Below are 15092 nucleotides of genomic sequence, written 5' to 3'. Positions count from 1 at the left end.
CATTATTGGATTTGCTAAGTCATCTGTTGTAATGAAGGAAGCAGAGAAGAAATTTTGGACTATAGGCGGAAAAGATCAAAGTCAGAGGTCAGAGGGGAATCCGAGTCCTCTCAAAGTTAATTGCAGATCTTTCAACTGCTTTTCTTTGTTAACTTCATCACTTGTGTCCCTCCTCAAGTCAAGCACACAGTTTCAGATTGGCTTTCAGAAGCACGGGTGGCTCTTCACTTTCTGCACCCCCTGCTCTCCCCCCAGAAGATACTCCTCCTGAAACCTGCAAAACCCTATCTTAGGACTCTCGGCACGAGGCAGCTCTCAGCTCTGGGAGCTGTTTGGGTTTTCTCATCCTCTCTGTGCTTAAGGTCCAGCCATTCAGTAAAGTGAGGTGGTCAACAGTTCAGGCTCTGAAATCAGCTCAGTGACTTTCTAACAAGTGACTTAACCTTGCTAAGATTCCTTTCTCTCATGCAAAATGTGACTGGGTCCTAGGAGCACTGAGAGGAATAACTGAAATGATGCACATAATGTGTTAATTTCTGGTGCTTAGAAAGTGCACAGTCAGAGCCAGCCACTGTCTTTCTCCTTCTTCATTTATTACTTCGGGATTTTAGTACGTCATTCCTTTAATTTTTATAAAACATCTCATTTCTTTTAAGTATCTAAACTCCTCCCCTTTCCTTCATCTTATTTATCACGATCTGCTTTTATCTCAATTAAATAAAAATGCTAATTTTGTAGTTTAACAATGCTAATCTTTGCCTTTAACTCTACATTGCAAAGTTACGTTCTTTTTCATTGCTTGTATCTCTTTTTTCCCCCCATTTAGTATTCTTATCTCATTTTCAACATCTCTTTTCTTAGATTTTCTGTATTCTTCTGCTAGTCCATATTAGCAGGTGGGGAGCAAAGACACCAGAACAGAGACTGGAGAGAACCTGCAAGACAAAGGGGCTGCCTACCCCTCTCCTCAGGCTGCCTTCCCACTGCCTGGAGAAGTGGCGAGGAGGATTGGCCCTGAGCTAACACCTCTTGTCAATCTTTCTCTTTTTGCTTGAGGAAGAGTGGCCCTGAGCTAACATCTGTGCCCATCTTCCTCTATTTTTGTATGTGGGATGCCACCACAGCACGGTTTGATGAGTGGTGTAGGTCCACACCCAGGATCTGAACCCTTGAACCCAGGTCGCCGAAGTGGAGCAAACTGAACTTAACCACTATGCCACCGGGCCAGCCCTGGGACCCCATTCTTAATACTAGGTCACTGACTGAAGTTTACCCTGAGCTTTGAGAGAATCACAGGTTGATACAATGAACTCTTCACATTTACAATCCTTACAAACAGCCACCTTGAATAGTGCTTTTTTTTGTGCCTGGCACTGTTCTAAGGACGCACATGTATAACTGATTTAACCCTCACAAGAATCCCATGAGGCAGGAGCTATTCTGACGTCCATTTTACAGATGCAGAAACTGAGGCGTAGTGCAGGGAAGGAGCTACACAGGCAGTGACTGAGGGCTGAGGCTGGAGGGGCCTCTGATGGCGCAGTGTGGCTCCAGGGTCTGGGCTGTTCACCACTCCACTAGTTCCCATGGGTGAAGTACTCGGGACAGTGCAGGTCCAGTAAGGGGGACATAAATGCCATCTGTTGTTATGATTAAAGGAGCTGTGTCCCAGACCTGCAAGCCTCCATTTTAACGAATACACTTTAGCAAGCATGTTCCCCAGCAAAAGGCAATAAGCAGGGGAGAGAGCCGCCCTGCAGTGTGGACCGTCCATCCGTGGGGAGGCAGGGAGGCTGGGCAGCCGGCACACCCCTCTCCCGAGGCCCATCACACTCCTTTCAAATTTGTATCTCAGCACAACAAATTACCGTGGCAGGGACTTTCAGCATCCCTAAATCCCTGGTGACCTCTTTTAAACTGTTTTGTAAATTACCTCATTAACCCAGCCAAGGCTTTTTATGTGGCGTGGTTTTTTTCTTAAACTTCCTAAAAATCTAATCACACCAGGAGCTAGAAGCAGTCTTTCTCTATCAATGCTTTCATAAGAGATAAGAAAGCAAAAGCAATTTTTCTAGCCTGTGAAAATTTGTTCCCCCTTATCCCTATTTCTGTCAGTTCTTTCAAATCTGAGATTGAACCACTCTGCATTTCCAATGCCATGAATTTGACCCAGATCCTTAACACTGGGACTCACTCAATATTTCCTAATTGGCCTTTTGCCTCTGTTTTTTCAGAACAAAAACCTTTTTGTCTTACAGTAAAGCAGAACAAGTGTTTTAGTCAAGTCTTTCTTCTTATCATGAGAAAAAGCAGAGAAGGTCCCCGAAAGGAATTAAGTCTTTTCCTAAAGCATTCAATTCCCACCTGCGGTGTCCAGCCGGCTTCGCTGGCCTCCTGCACCCTGGTCTCTGCCACCTTCCCTGTGGCATCACCCTAAGGCACTCTCCCCAGCCTCCTCTGCCAGCTGACATTTGCCTGCATTGTCTCACTGTCCCGTGTCGTCCGCCCTGAGGATGAAGGTCATCTTCTCAGAACTCAGAGGGGAAATCACCAGGACCTGGTCTCCTGCACTGTTGCGTACACTGCACTGCAGGGGGCTCCTGATTCCTTCCCATGTGTCCTGCTGCATTCTCCACTGGACCTGACACCCCTAGAGGGCAAAATGGCAGCCGCTCGCTTTTAACGACCCCACAGCCCAGCACTGTGCTCATGGGCTGGCCCTTTCTCTCCTACGCCTCCCAGAGCGCTCGGCCTCCTCTGCACCCTTCCACCTCTGCGCATTCCTGTTTCTAAAGGCCAGGGCTCCCTACCCATTTGGGTGCTGATTTGGAGGGCAGAGTTACACAAATTGCATATAGAATTCGAGACTGCTTTAAACTGGGTTTACTCAAGCCTTCCTACCAGTGCACATACACCAGACTGTGCAGTACTCAAACATGTGACCTAAACGGCCCAAAAAACGTGCGCTTTCTGGTAGGTGGCAGTTTGGTTTGGAAACCACACTCAGCACGGACAAAGACTTGTTTTCCTTCCCGGATGTCGTGGCAACATGTCTGGGACCTGACCAAAAAAATTAAGCCTGGGGCCTGTAATATTTTGGAAACACTATCAAACAAGTTGTCAGCTGTCCCCCTGAATGAGCTCTGAATCTGGTCTGAATTGTTTTCCACTTTATGATGTTCCTATCTCTTGCACTCAGTTGAGAGCCACAAGCAAAATGATAAAGTTTATTTTTGGAGTCTTAAAACCCTCTAATAACAAAATTCCTCGGTGTTCTCCCTGACTCCCCCTCACCTGAGCCTGATCCCCTCCACCTCTAGCCACCCCTCATTCTAGATTTCTCACTCTTCAAAGCTCCCCATTTAATACTTAACTGTTCTGTGCCATTTCTCCCTGCTTTTCAAAAATCATCTATTGAGTTAATCAACCAAGTAATGGTATCACTATAAGGAGACAAGTCTTAGCATGTACATTCCCAGATAAAATGTAGGTTTTTTTTAAATTGAAGTGTAATTTATATGCAATAAAATGTACAGATCTGAAGGGTAGAGCATTTGACAAGTTTAACAATCATAAAATGTGTGTTTTAAGGATTACATTTCAGTGAGTGATTGTAATGGTGGGCTGTGGAGCCAGGGCCATGTGTTTCAGTAGAAGACTAGAAACTAGGTAAGAAGAATGTCCTGGGCCTGTTCTGACCACCCACCAACTGTGAGCCACTTCAGCTCTGAGCCCTCCACTTCCTCAGCTGGAAAATGCAGAGGTTGGATCAAATGGCTTCTAAAAGCCCTCTTGGCCTTACTCTGTCACTAAATAGGATATTTAGGCAGCCAAGTGGACCAGTGGGGAGATGTCCTTGAACCCTCCCCAGGAGGAGAGTAGCCTTAATGCCTCGGCCATGCCCTTCATTCCACCTGTGCTGCTTCTGTTTAGACCAGAGTACCGCAAGCCATGGCAACCCCAAGGCATAACAGGATTCCCCTGACTGTTTTTGGTCAGCCCTTGAACTAAGAATGGTTTTTACATTTTCAAATGGTTGAAAAAAATCAAAAAAGAATAATATTTCATGATGCTTTAAAATTACATGAAATTCACATTTCAGTGCCCATAAAGAAAGGTTTATTGGAACACAGCCATGCTCGTTTATTTACATATTTGCCTATGGCTGCTTTTACACTACAAGGGCAGAGTTGAGTAGTTGCATCAAAGACCATATGGCCCCAAAGTTGAAAATATTTACTATCTGGCCTTTTACATAAAGAGTTTACCAACCTCTGGTTTAGATCATTTAGGTAATACAGTAGGCTGGTAGATCCCTCCCTTCCCGTGTTTAAGTGCTAGCAAAAAGACTAAAGAAAGCAAGAACACTACAGTACAGTTAATGTCATTATGAACTGGTTCACCTCTTCGTCCCAACAATGCGGCAGAATTAGCAGTCATAAAAGTGTTCTTGCTCTTTGACCTAACAGTCTTACTCCTGGAAATCTATCCTAAGGAAACAATCAAAAGAACAAAAACAATGTGTCAAGATGCTCGCATCAGCGTTTTTCTAACAAAACGCCGAAACTAACAACCTGAAATGTTTAACAATAGGTAATGAATTAGGAAATTGAGGTTCCTTAACTCAATTAAAAATTATATGCCCAAATAATAGACACGAAGGCTAGATACATGAAAAGTTATGCTACAATAAAATACTATAAAAAACTAAGCATGATAGATAAATAAAGTTTGGAAAAGACCACGGATATGCAATTAATACTTAGGTGAAGGATTAGAGATATACAATTTGGAAAAATATCTTATTTCTAAAGACTCTTGAACCAGCTTTGACAATTCCACGCACACTATCATTAGTCCTTTTATAAGAAAAAGCCTTTGCAGACAAAGACAACACACACATAAACAGAACACAGGACAGGAGTGGGCCTCTGGGAACACATTTCTTATAAACAGAGCAGATGATGAGTAGCAGTATTTTCGTTTAAATCAATTTATACCTATAATCTCCACTTCCAAAAACTCAAATTCAACTTATCAAGTTGTATACATTAAATATGTACAGCTTGTTGTATGTCAATCATACCTCAATAAACCGGTTTTTAAAACAAGGAAAATCAGGGGCCGGCCCAGTGGCACAAGCAGTTAAGTGCGGACGCTCCGCTGCAGTGGCCCGGGGTTCACCAGTTCGGATCCCACGCGCACACCGACGCACCGCCTGTCAGGCCGTGCTGTGGCGGCGTCCCATATAAAGTGGAGGAAGATGGGCAAGGATGTTAGCCCAGGGCCAGTCTTCCTCAGCAAAAAGAGGAGGATTGGCAGACGTTAGCTCAGGGCCAATCTTCCTCACACACACACAAAAAATACTAAAAAAAAAAAAAGGAAAATCAAATTCATATTTTCATAACCCTTAAGGAACTAAGAGGGACTAAGAGAAAAAGAGGGATTGTTCTTGATGAATATAAAAATCAGAATCACTCTAGTAATCCAACCATTGTGTCAATCAATATCTTTAGGCTTTAATCCTATTACAAAGTAGTCTCTTTTACTAAAAAGAAATCTTTACTTTCTTATTTTCCCATTTATTCTAGAGCATTGCAATCACTGGCCTGTAAATCAAATTTAAATAAAGAATGAATAGTATCAAAATGCTTTCCATGAAAACTATAAATTATCGTCACAGGCAATGTAGCCAAATGTATTTTGTTCCTACCATTCTTGCAGAAATGTGCTGCCTAGGAAAAAAAGCCAACAAAAGAAATGGGCTGACTAGAGGAAAAAAAATCCTACAAAAGAAATCTGCCAACTAGGAAAAAAAACCCTACAAAACACTATGGTGCTATTTTGTTTTTATATTTTTATGACGCTCAATAGAGCCATGCACAGTAGTTCTATTCTTATCTCTTCTCTCTGACACAACCTTTTTGGGAGACCTATGGAAGACCTCACACAGGTGGGAGGGCAAAACCTTATGCCTCCTGGGGACCACAGGCTCATATACTCACATGCCTTTTGCAAACCATGAAGCACAATTTAAATTTAAGGCAGGCCTGGAAACAACCCAAACATCCATCAACTGATGAATGGATAAACAAAATGTGGTCTATCTATACAATGGAATATCACTCAGCCATAAAAAGGAATGAAGTATTGATACATGTTACATTGTGAATGTACCTTAAAAACATTATGCTAAATGAAAGAAGCCAAACACAAAATACCACATATCATATGGTTTCATTTATATGAAATGTCCAGAATAGGCAAATCTATAGAGACAGTGCATTAATGGTTGCTTAGGGCTGGAGGCAGAAATGATAGCTAAAGGGAACAGGGTTTCTTTTTGAGGTGATAAAAATGACAGTCAAATCACAAATTGACTGTGGTGATAGTCATACAACCCTGTGAATACAATAAAAACCAGTGAACTGTACACTTTTAAAAGATGAATTGTATGGTATGTAAATTATATCTCGATAAAGCTGTTTAAAATTTTTTTTCAAGGCAGGAGAAAGATATTAAGCAACAAGCTTTGGTGTTTGTTTAAGATTCATAAAAATCATCAACATTATTTTTATGTCTACTGTAAAGAAAAACAAATCTTAAATCAGTCTTATTTCCATCAAGACAGATCAAATTTTTAATATATCGAACATAATGCTCTTTTTTAAAAGTTTAGTACAATTATCACTGAATCTTTTACAGAGGATACAATTTTAAAACGTTAAATTTCTCACTAAGCGTTTTTTGTCACTTAGGCAATTATTTGAATGGAGTTTCAAAGTATTTGAAAACATCTGAAAGCCAAAGAATCACTGCTAATATCCACAAAGAGAAAAAATTCTTGTATTCTTAAAGAAAAAAGTCACTTTGAGAACAATGGCTTCTTATCCAGAGAAAGCAGGGAAATGTGTATACTTTGAAACTTTTTCTTTTTAAATTTCATTCTTGCTAGGAAGTTCTATATTCCTTAGAAGCTGTTTATCATCCTTAAAGGAGAAACTCATATTTCAGGTCTTATTCTTTGAGTTAAGAAGGCATGTTTCTAAAGTATTCTGATAACTTCACGGGAATGATGCTGGACACCCAAGATGCCAGGGTTCCCTTCCTCTGCCTCCGGCCCTTTTAGCACCGTGCACAGCCCCTGTCATCACGCTCTTTCTGCTGGTTTCGAGGCCCAGAGAGGGCAGGGCTGGTATCTGTCCCGTTCGCTACTATATCTGCAGAATCTAACACAGTGCATATGGCACAGAGTAGGCACTGAAGATATATTTATTAAATTGAATTAAGGGCTTTGGGTTTTTTTACATTGTGGTTCTCATATAATATGTTAATCTATAAAAAATCTCCACAGAAATTAGAATAACCTTATTGGGAGTAGGAAGATCAGCAAATATCAGATGGTGAGCCACATCATATTTTCCTCTGCCCATGCTGGAGCTATTGGGGGAACAGAGAAATAGACTTCTGGGAGACATAACTGCTGCCCTTCTCAAGAAGTTCATAAACTGTTGCTAAAACCAGTCAGACATGAAACAGTGAAACAGGGAGCGTGTTTCAATGTAGTGGAGAGAACAGTGGATTCGAAAGAAGGAAGTCTGAATCAGGGCTCTCCCAGTGCAAGGTCGCCTCCGGGAGCATCGGTAAATCACAAAGCAGCCCCTGGACAGGCTGCGGTGGAGATCAAAGGAGAAGGGGCATTCATGTGTGTTCTACCAACCCTTCCGGGGAGAGGAATCGAGAAGCAGTAGGGGCAGCGAGGGCAGGGAGAGACAGGTGAGAGGAAGAGTCCGAGCTCCTGAGGCTGCTGGAAAGGAAGCGGGAGAGGTGGAAGGGGTGGGGCGAACTCCACCAGGAGGGCTGCAGCTGGGCACAGCCATGCGCGCGACACCCAACATCTTGTAAAACAAACGGTCTGAGAAACTTACTTAATATTGAATTTTCAGTTTTGAAAACAGTTCTTCTTATTCCCAGCCTCATTGTTCCTCCCAAATTGCCAGGGTTGTGTTCGGGCATATCGATCACCTTAGAAAACAAAACAAGTCTGATTTTGTCATCTTGTAAAAATGTAATTTCCCAAATTTCAAGCTTTACTTTTAGAGGCATGATCGCTGGGGAAGGATGTTCCCTAAACAATAAAATCTGACCATTCCTTTCAGTTTTCCTATTCAAATATGGTCACGCTTTATACACTCCTCACAGTATGCTTCCTTTTCATCTCTGCTTCTCATCTTTCATTCAAATCGCTTGTAAAAAATTTATCAGGGGCATCTTTATGACCTTCTTCCCATCATTATTCAACCTGTCAGTTCCAGGCAATGTTCACACTTCAAGTTCTGGACTTCTGGGGCCTCCCACTTTGGTATTCACATCTCTCCCATAATAACAACCCTCTCCCACTGCCCACTTCATTCTCTAAAGATTTTCCATAAGCAAATCTGTCAATCCTTGTAGAAAAGTATACCAAAAGTACTTATTTGTAGAAAACCACTCAATTCCTTTAAAAAAAAAGTAATATTATCCATTCTATATGTCAGAAAATAAGCACCACCCTGGATCTCTCCCTCTCTCTCATCCCTCATATCCAATCTGTCAAGTCCTATCAATTTACTCCCTCCAGACTTTCTACATCCATCCACAGCTCCAACCACCTCCCAAACCACAGCACCTCGCCTAGGCTACGGCCAGAGCTTACTGACTGACTGGCTGCCTCACATTCACACAGCCCCAGTCCACCCAGCACACTGCAGGCAGAGTGGTCATGGTATTTCTCCTGCTTGAAGTCCCTGACTGTGTGCTATTGGCCCAGCCTCGCCCTCCAGCCTCACCTCCCATGACTTTCCCCTCACACCCTGAGCTCTGGTCACCGTGGCTTCCTTCAGTTCCTCAAGTGCATCTTCTTTCCTACTGCCATGGGGACTTGCACATGTTGTTCCCTCTGCCCAGAACATCTTCTCCCACTCCCCTACCCTCTATTCCTAAATTAAACCATCCTCAACCTTGAGATCTTAGCTCAACTATCCAGTACGAGCTTCTATGGGAGCTGACATTCCTGGACACCATAGCCTTGGCAGGGTCCTCTACCTACGCCCTCCCTGCCATGGCACTTCCCTCAGTTTGCATGTGTAGAATGCTTTGCGTGCTAGACTCTACATCTTTAAGAGGTGGGGTAGCGTTGCTTTTCCAGCCCCTCGAATATATGGAACTGGCATAAGGTATGCACTGAATGAATGCATGAATGTCCGAAAGAACTCAGACAAAATGATTTCAGATTTATCTTTATGATTAATTCACAGAAATTCAGAAACACATGATTTTTATGAAAAGCCTGCTCTCGTTAGTCATTGATCTGTTTTCTCAGTTCTGTTCACTACAATCTCATGGCTTTGTTTCATCTTTTTTTTTTTAAGTTATTAGAAGAGACTACAGTTGGGTGAGTTAACCTGTTCTAATAGAATTCTCAGGCTTCCCTCTCATAAAACCTTTCTGGTTTTTTTTTTTCCATACCCTAATTGCCATATATTGCTCTATAGGAGTCCTTGACAACTAGAATTTTATGAGGTAAAAATTTTCCAAGAACTTCTCTGATCTTATCAGTGCCCTAGAAGAACTTTGCGAGCCATCTGAACCCTGTGTCCCAAGCACGCTCTAAGAGTCACTGAGGGGAAAGAGTGGAGAAAAAACTTGAATATGTCCGTTGGATGAAGCGCTCGATTCTGAAGTGCTCTTGGCCTTCGCATCTCTTCCCTGTCTTCTTTGTTTGGCTAATTCTGGCTAGATTAAGCATTACTGGAGTAAGGCGAGGGAGGGCATTAGCTTCCAGTTCACAAAGCTGAGCTGCTTACCCACTTTCTAGGAAAGGACAGATAAGACTGCACTCTTCACCACAGATTTGTAAGAAGTCCTAAGTTTATTCATAGCCTCAATTTCTGCTTAAGTTTAAGACAACCTGAACCATCTAGGAAGACCACAGCAATAAACTCCCCTTGGTTTCTTCTTAAAAGTGTACTTACTGCTTTGGGTCTGTCTACCCAGGAAGAGTTTTGTAATGTAGTGTGTTCAGTTACTGGTGAGTTTGGTGTTCAAGAAATGTTCTGGTATGAACCATTGAGAATAGAGTCAAATGACCCAACTAAGAACAGGACACCTGCCTTACTGCTTACTTAGGATGAACTTGACAAACACCTCAAGACTAGAAAATATTTCCAAAATTAAAGTGGGGGTGGGGGGCAGAGAAGGAAAATGCAGTGGGCACAGGGGCTGCCTAAGGGTGCGAAATACTCCCCCCAACATAGGGGGAAGTCTGGAAATTCCTGACAGAGCAATGTGACAATACTATTTAGGAACATGGAGGTAAATATCAAGAGAAACAGCTGGAAGAGTGGACGGTGGTAGAGAGGGGGCAAGAATTACTGAATTTTTTCATTAAAGGCCTTTTGAAACTGTTGGCTTTTTAAACTTTGTACATAGTATTATTTTAATGAAAATACAAATTTAAGGCCCAAATAGTGAGATGTATTATTTAGGCTTTCCACTAGGGTATTAGCTCACGTTATCCCTGCTGTTTTCAGAAGCAATAAATATCACCTTCTCCTGAAATGACAGCATAGAAAGAAATTCTAAGGCTTAACAGCCACGGTGATCCTCCAATTAAAATGTGCTAGTATAGAAGCCAGTGGAGAAGGCAAAGAAAATGTTAGAGAAAAGATGGGGGAGCAGGTGGAAGCAGCTTTCCAGCCCCAAATGATGCCCTGAACGTCAGTGAACGGAGAAAAGCAGAGCGAGAGCTGACAGGAGAGTTGCTGCGCTCTCTGGTCTGGCTTAGGAGGCCTCATCGGGGGATGCCCGCCACACACTCAGTCAAAGAACGGCTAGGCCAGGCACAAGCTGGTGGGATCCAAACACTAGGGAAGGGAAAGTTTGGGGAAGGTAAAGAATACGGTGCATTTCTGGCCAAGCCTGGCCCAACCAGCTGCCTTGCAGAGTTATCAGGCAATCCTACAAACTTTAAAGATGACAGTAGGGCTGCCTTCCGGGTTTTAATAACCTGATTCAGCAACAAAATTCAGGAAAACATCTTTGTTCCTGGCGTTCCTTCCACAAAAGGCCTGAGAAACAGGAGAACATCACTGTTTCAAAACATATCTTTTATCATTACCAGGGTGGTTAAAGAAAAGAACTTCAAATACGCTTTAGTTTTAATCCCAACATTTCTCAAATACACTAGATTTTGCATTTAAGAGGAAAATGCCTCTTCCATTGCAAAAGGATTGCCTCGGCCCACTCTGATTTTGCTTAAACGCTGGCTGCCGTCTGATCCCCACTACAGATCTGTCCTTCCTTGGAACGAAGCCACATAGCACAAGAAAAAAAAAAAAAGATCAATAAGTAACGAAAATTGGTGGTGATAAAGCTTGAGGAGATGTAAAAGTACCACAAAAGGATAAATACAGCACTAATTAACCTTTACCAAAGCTTCTGCAGCCCACAATAAAAGTGTAATGGGTTCAAGACTTTGTACGTCCTGGGTGCCTTAAACAACAAAGTCTAGGGAACTTGGGTTCTCTTATCAAAGATGAAATTCCTAAATGGCAGTGTGTGAAGGAGCAGAAGGCTTCTGATCAACCTGACAGAGCCCCGGTAAGGTCAGCCTCCCTCACGTCCCTCGCCTTTGGACATTCCATGTGGGGACACTGGGGGAGCCTACCCCTCAGCAGACCGTTTACAGTCTCTTAGGCCACACACACAGTGATTCTCTCAGACTTTCTAGTATATTCTTCAAGTATTCTTTACAAGGATTTCCCCAACCTGTTCCTTTCCTCCTGTCCATTGGGTTTTTTCTGTTCGTTTTTTTTTCCAAGCACGCTTCTGATTTTGATTCTTGATGAGTCATATTCAAGTTGTGCATAAAGTCTGAACCAATTCATGTTGTTTGGTATGAACTAACACTGCTAGCTACAGCAGCCTCCATTGCTACAGATCAAATCTAAACTCTTCCACGTGGCACTCGGCTTCCACCACCTCATTCAGGAACCCAGTCTAGCTATGCTTTCCCCACGTATTCTAACCTGTGGTTTCCACCCCAGCCAGATGGGTCCATTGCCGATGGGTCCTCTGCTCCCCTCCCCACAATCCCACTACACACGTATTGCTTCTTCACTACTTTTCCTAAGATGCCTTCTCCCTACCATTCCAAGTGGGCTCATGCTTCAGGGGCACCCTCCAGTTCTCCTTATTGCCCCATAATTAATACCACCCTGTTATGCTCACCCTACCAAATAAATAACCTATACACTGTTAATTCATTTTTAATTAATTTGTGGTAGGTTGAATAATGGCCCCCCAAAGATGCCCAAGTCCTAGTCCTTGGAGGCTGTGAATATGTTACCTCACATGGCAAAAAGGACTTTACAGATATGATTAAATTAAGGCTCTTGAGATGGGAAGATTATCCTGGGTTATGTGGGTGGGCCCAGTGTAACCACAGGGTCTTTATGAGAGGGAGGCAGGAGGGTCAGAAGCAGAGAAAGAGATGGATGACAAAGCAGAGGTCATCCTCTGAGAAAGAGAGAGAGATTGGAAGATGCTACATTGCTGGCTTTGAAGACAGAAGAAGGGGCCATGAGCAGGCAGTCTCTACAAGCTGGAAAAGGCAAAGAAACAGATTCTCCCCGAAAGCCTGCAGAAGGAACGCAGCCCTGCCAACCCACTTTATACCTCTCAGATCCAGGACAGTAAGAAAATTAATTTGTGTTGTTTTAAGCCACTAAGTTTGTGATGATTTGTTACAGCAGCAATAGGAAACGAATACAATCCTTTATTGTATACAACTTGAACCTCTATCATTTCGTATATGTGTCTCCTCTCACAAACTACGGTGTGGGCTCACCAAGCACAAGAACTAGATCTTCTTCTCTGTCTCCACCAGAGTCCAGCACAGTGTCAGGTTCTGATCAAGTGCTCCATAATTAAATCTTCCCGGATTTTTATCAAAAACTAACAGAGGAGACTAAGGGACTGGTTGGTGGGCCTAAGAGCAGTGAAGGGGTCTCTGAGATGCTGCGGGTTGTCTCGAGCTGCAGGCAGGTCACTTCAGCAGACGGGAGGGGAGGAGCAGTGCCCTGCTTTGAGGCAGAGGCACTGCTGTGCCCAAGCTGGCCTCTCACCTGATACAGGACCATTACTTCCCTTTCTGTCTTCTCAACCTGCCACATCACAGAGCAGTGTGAGGATGGAACCTACAATGGTGAAAACATTGAGCAGTCCTCTAAAGAAATATTTATTTTCTGGTCTCTTAAACTTGTTTTTTTTCCACCAGTAAAAGAAGGCATACGTTACTTCCATTAGAAAAAGAACATTCTTATACCTCAGGTGCGACCATAACACTTAAAGCTAAGTCCTACCTCTGGGCCTCACACTAACATTGACCAGCCCTTCTCACAGAAGCCGTACCCCTGGGATGGGGCAGGTGGCGTGGTGGCTGAGGGTGCAGGCTGGGCCTAGACTAGAATCCCAGCTCTACCACTCCCCAGCGATGTGACCTTGAACGGTCCTTGAATGTCTCTGCAGACCGGAGGTAACAGTGGTATCCGCTTCCCAGGGGTGCTGCAGGGATATCTCAAGGTAATGGGTCGGGTCCGGGGGCAGCACACAGCCCATGGCAAAAATCAGCCCTCAATAAGCGTGGGCTATGATTAGGAGGCCTCTGGGAACTCAACCACCCAGGGCCAGCACAGGCAGGCCTCCAAACCGGTGAGACTCACAGCCCAGGCAAAGGTTGGAAGTGGAAAAGAAGGTGAACTCTGTGTTAGGGCACAGGGAAGGCAGGGGAGGAGATGGGAGCCCCCTTTCAGGGACAGCTACACTGTAGCAGTCAGGGTCTCCTCTAAACCTCAGGACCAAAGGCAACACGAACCCATGGAGGCATTTCTCGCCCATTTTGTTTTGTGGGGCCTGGGTACTGACACCACAGCCTCTTCCCAAAGGTGCCCTTCCAGGCACTGCCTGCTGTGGACTCCAGTAGAATAACACGGCTATGGAAGCCTCTGGTATCCGGAGCTTTTAAAATACGTTACTCTTAGCTTTCCTAGGAAAGACGTAAGTCTGTCCAAAGATCAAGCAATCGAACAGTGAGGTGATAAGTAACCTTTGTCTTTCCATTTCTCCATAACTGACCTCGTGCCTGTCATTTTTTCCCCTTTCTCTAGTTTCAAAATGCACTCTTTTGAACACACCCTGTATTTATCACCTGTCTCCATATATTTTTAGTTAATGTTTCATGAGAATATTATTGGTGGCTTTCATGGTTTCCACTGCAGGTTTACCCGCACACTTGAGTCTATAGGTAAAGAGAAAAATAAGAGATGAGAGATGTGACTGACAGAGGTGAGCAAGTAAAAATTTAAGAAGACCCACTAGTTGTTTTTCAAGTTCTGTTAGTGTTACTACAAGGATTAAGTTCTAACAACAAGCAGCACTGGGCCTGTTTTAATCAGAAGTCTTTCCTTGAAAAGAGAGATTTGTCGCCTAACAGTATTAGTATTAATACTTTTGTAGCCTAAAAGTATTATTAACCAATACTGTTCCCAATGTTTTTCTTAGAGTTAATTATACATATATATATATATATATATACACACAATACACACATACACACACGTCATATATACTATATGTCATGTGTTATATATAACATGTTATCTGTCATATAATACGTAGTTATTAAAATCATATAGTTATATATTATATAGTTATCAAGATCACATATAGTTAATAAAATCATTTCTTCAATATAGACTCAAGAAACATAACAACTGCCATGTTGATTTTAGCTCCCAAGTGGTCGTTTGAGAGAACAGATGATTGAAGATGCTATTTCAACCACTGGGGAAATTTGAATATGGGTTGTGATAATGGCATTGTGGTTGTGTAGGAGAACGTCCTTGTCCTTAGGAGATAAGATGCTGAGGTATTTAGGTGGAAGTTTCTGGATGTCTGTAACTAATTCTCAAACAGTTCAAGGGGGAAAAGGTTTTTGTCCATAAGAAGAGAAAGCAAATGTGGAAATATTAGCAATTAGTGAATCTGGGCAA

At 42.9% G+C, this 15092-nt stretch overlaps 1 protein-coding gene across 5 annotated transcripts in view; it reads right to left on the bottom strand.

Annotated features, from left to right (window-relative positions):
- The window catches only part of CTPS2 (CTP synthase 2), a 98721-nt gene that overhangs the window by 31147 nt on the left and 52482 nt on the right, over nucleotides 1-15092 (bottom strand). For all 5 annotated transcript variants that reach the window (XM_087427774.1, XM_087427775.1, XM_087427772.1 and 2 more), the window contains one exon: nucleotides 7929-8025. In XM_087427774.1, the coding sequence (XP_087283900.1) occupies nucleotides 7929-8025 (97 nt within the window). The remainder of the gene's footprint in view (nucleotides 1-7928; nucleotides 8026-15092) is intronic.

Source organism: Ceratotherium simum, chromosome X (genome assembly GCF_057802395.1).
Source record: "Ceratotherium simum simum isolate JZ-2026a chromosome X, ASM5780239v1, whole genome shotgun sequence".
Lineage (NCBI taxonomy): Eukaryota > Metazoa > Chordata > Mammalia > Perissodactyla > Rhinocerotidae > Ceratotherium > Ceratotherium simum.
The sequence above is the reverse complement of the archived record's forward strand: the minus strand, read 5'-3'. Positions and strand labels throughout refer to the sequence as shown.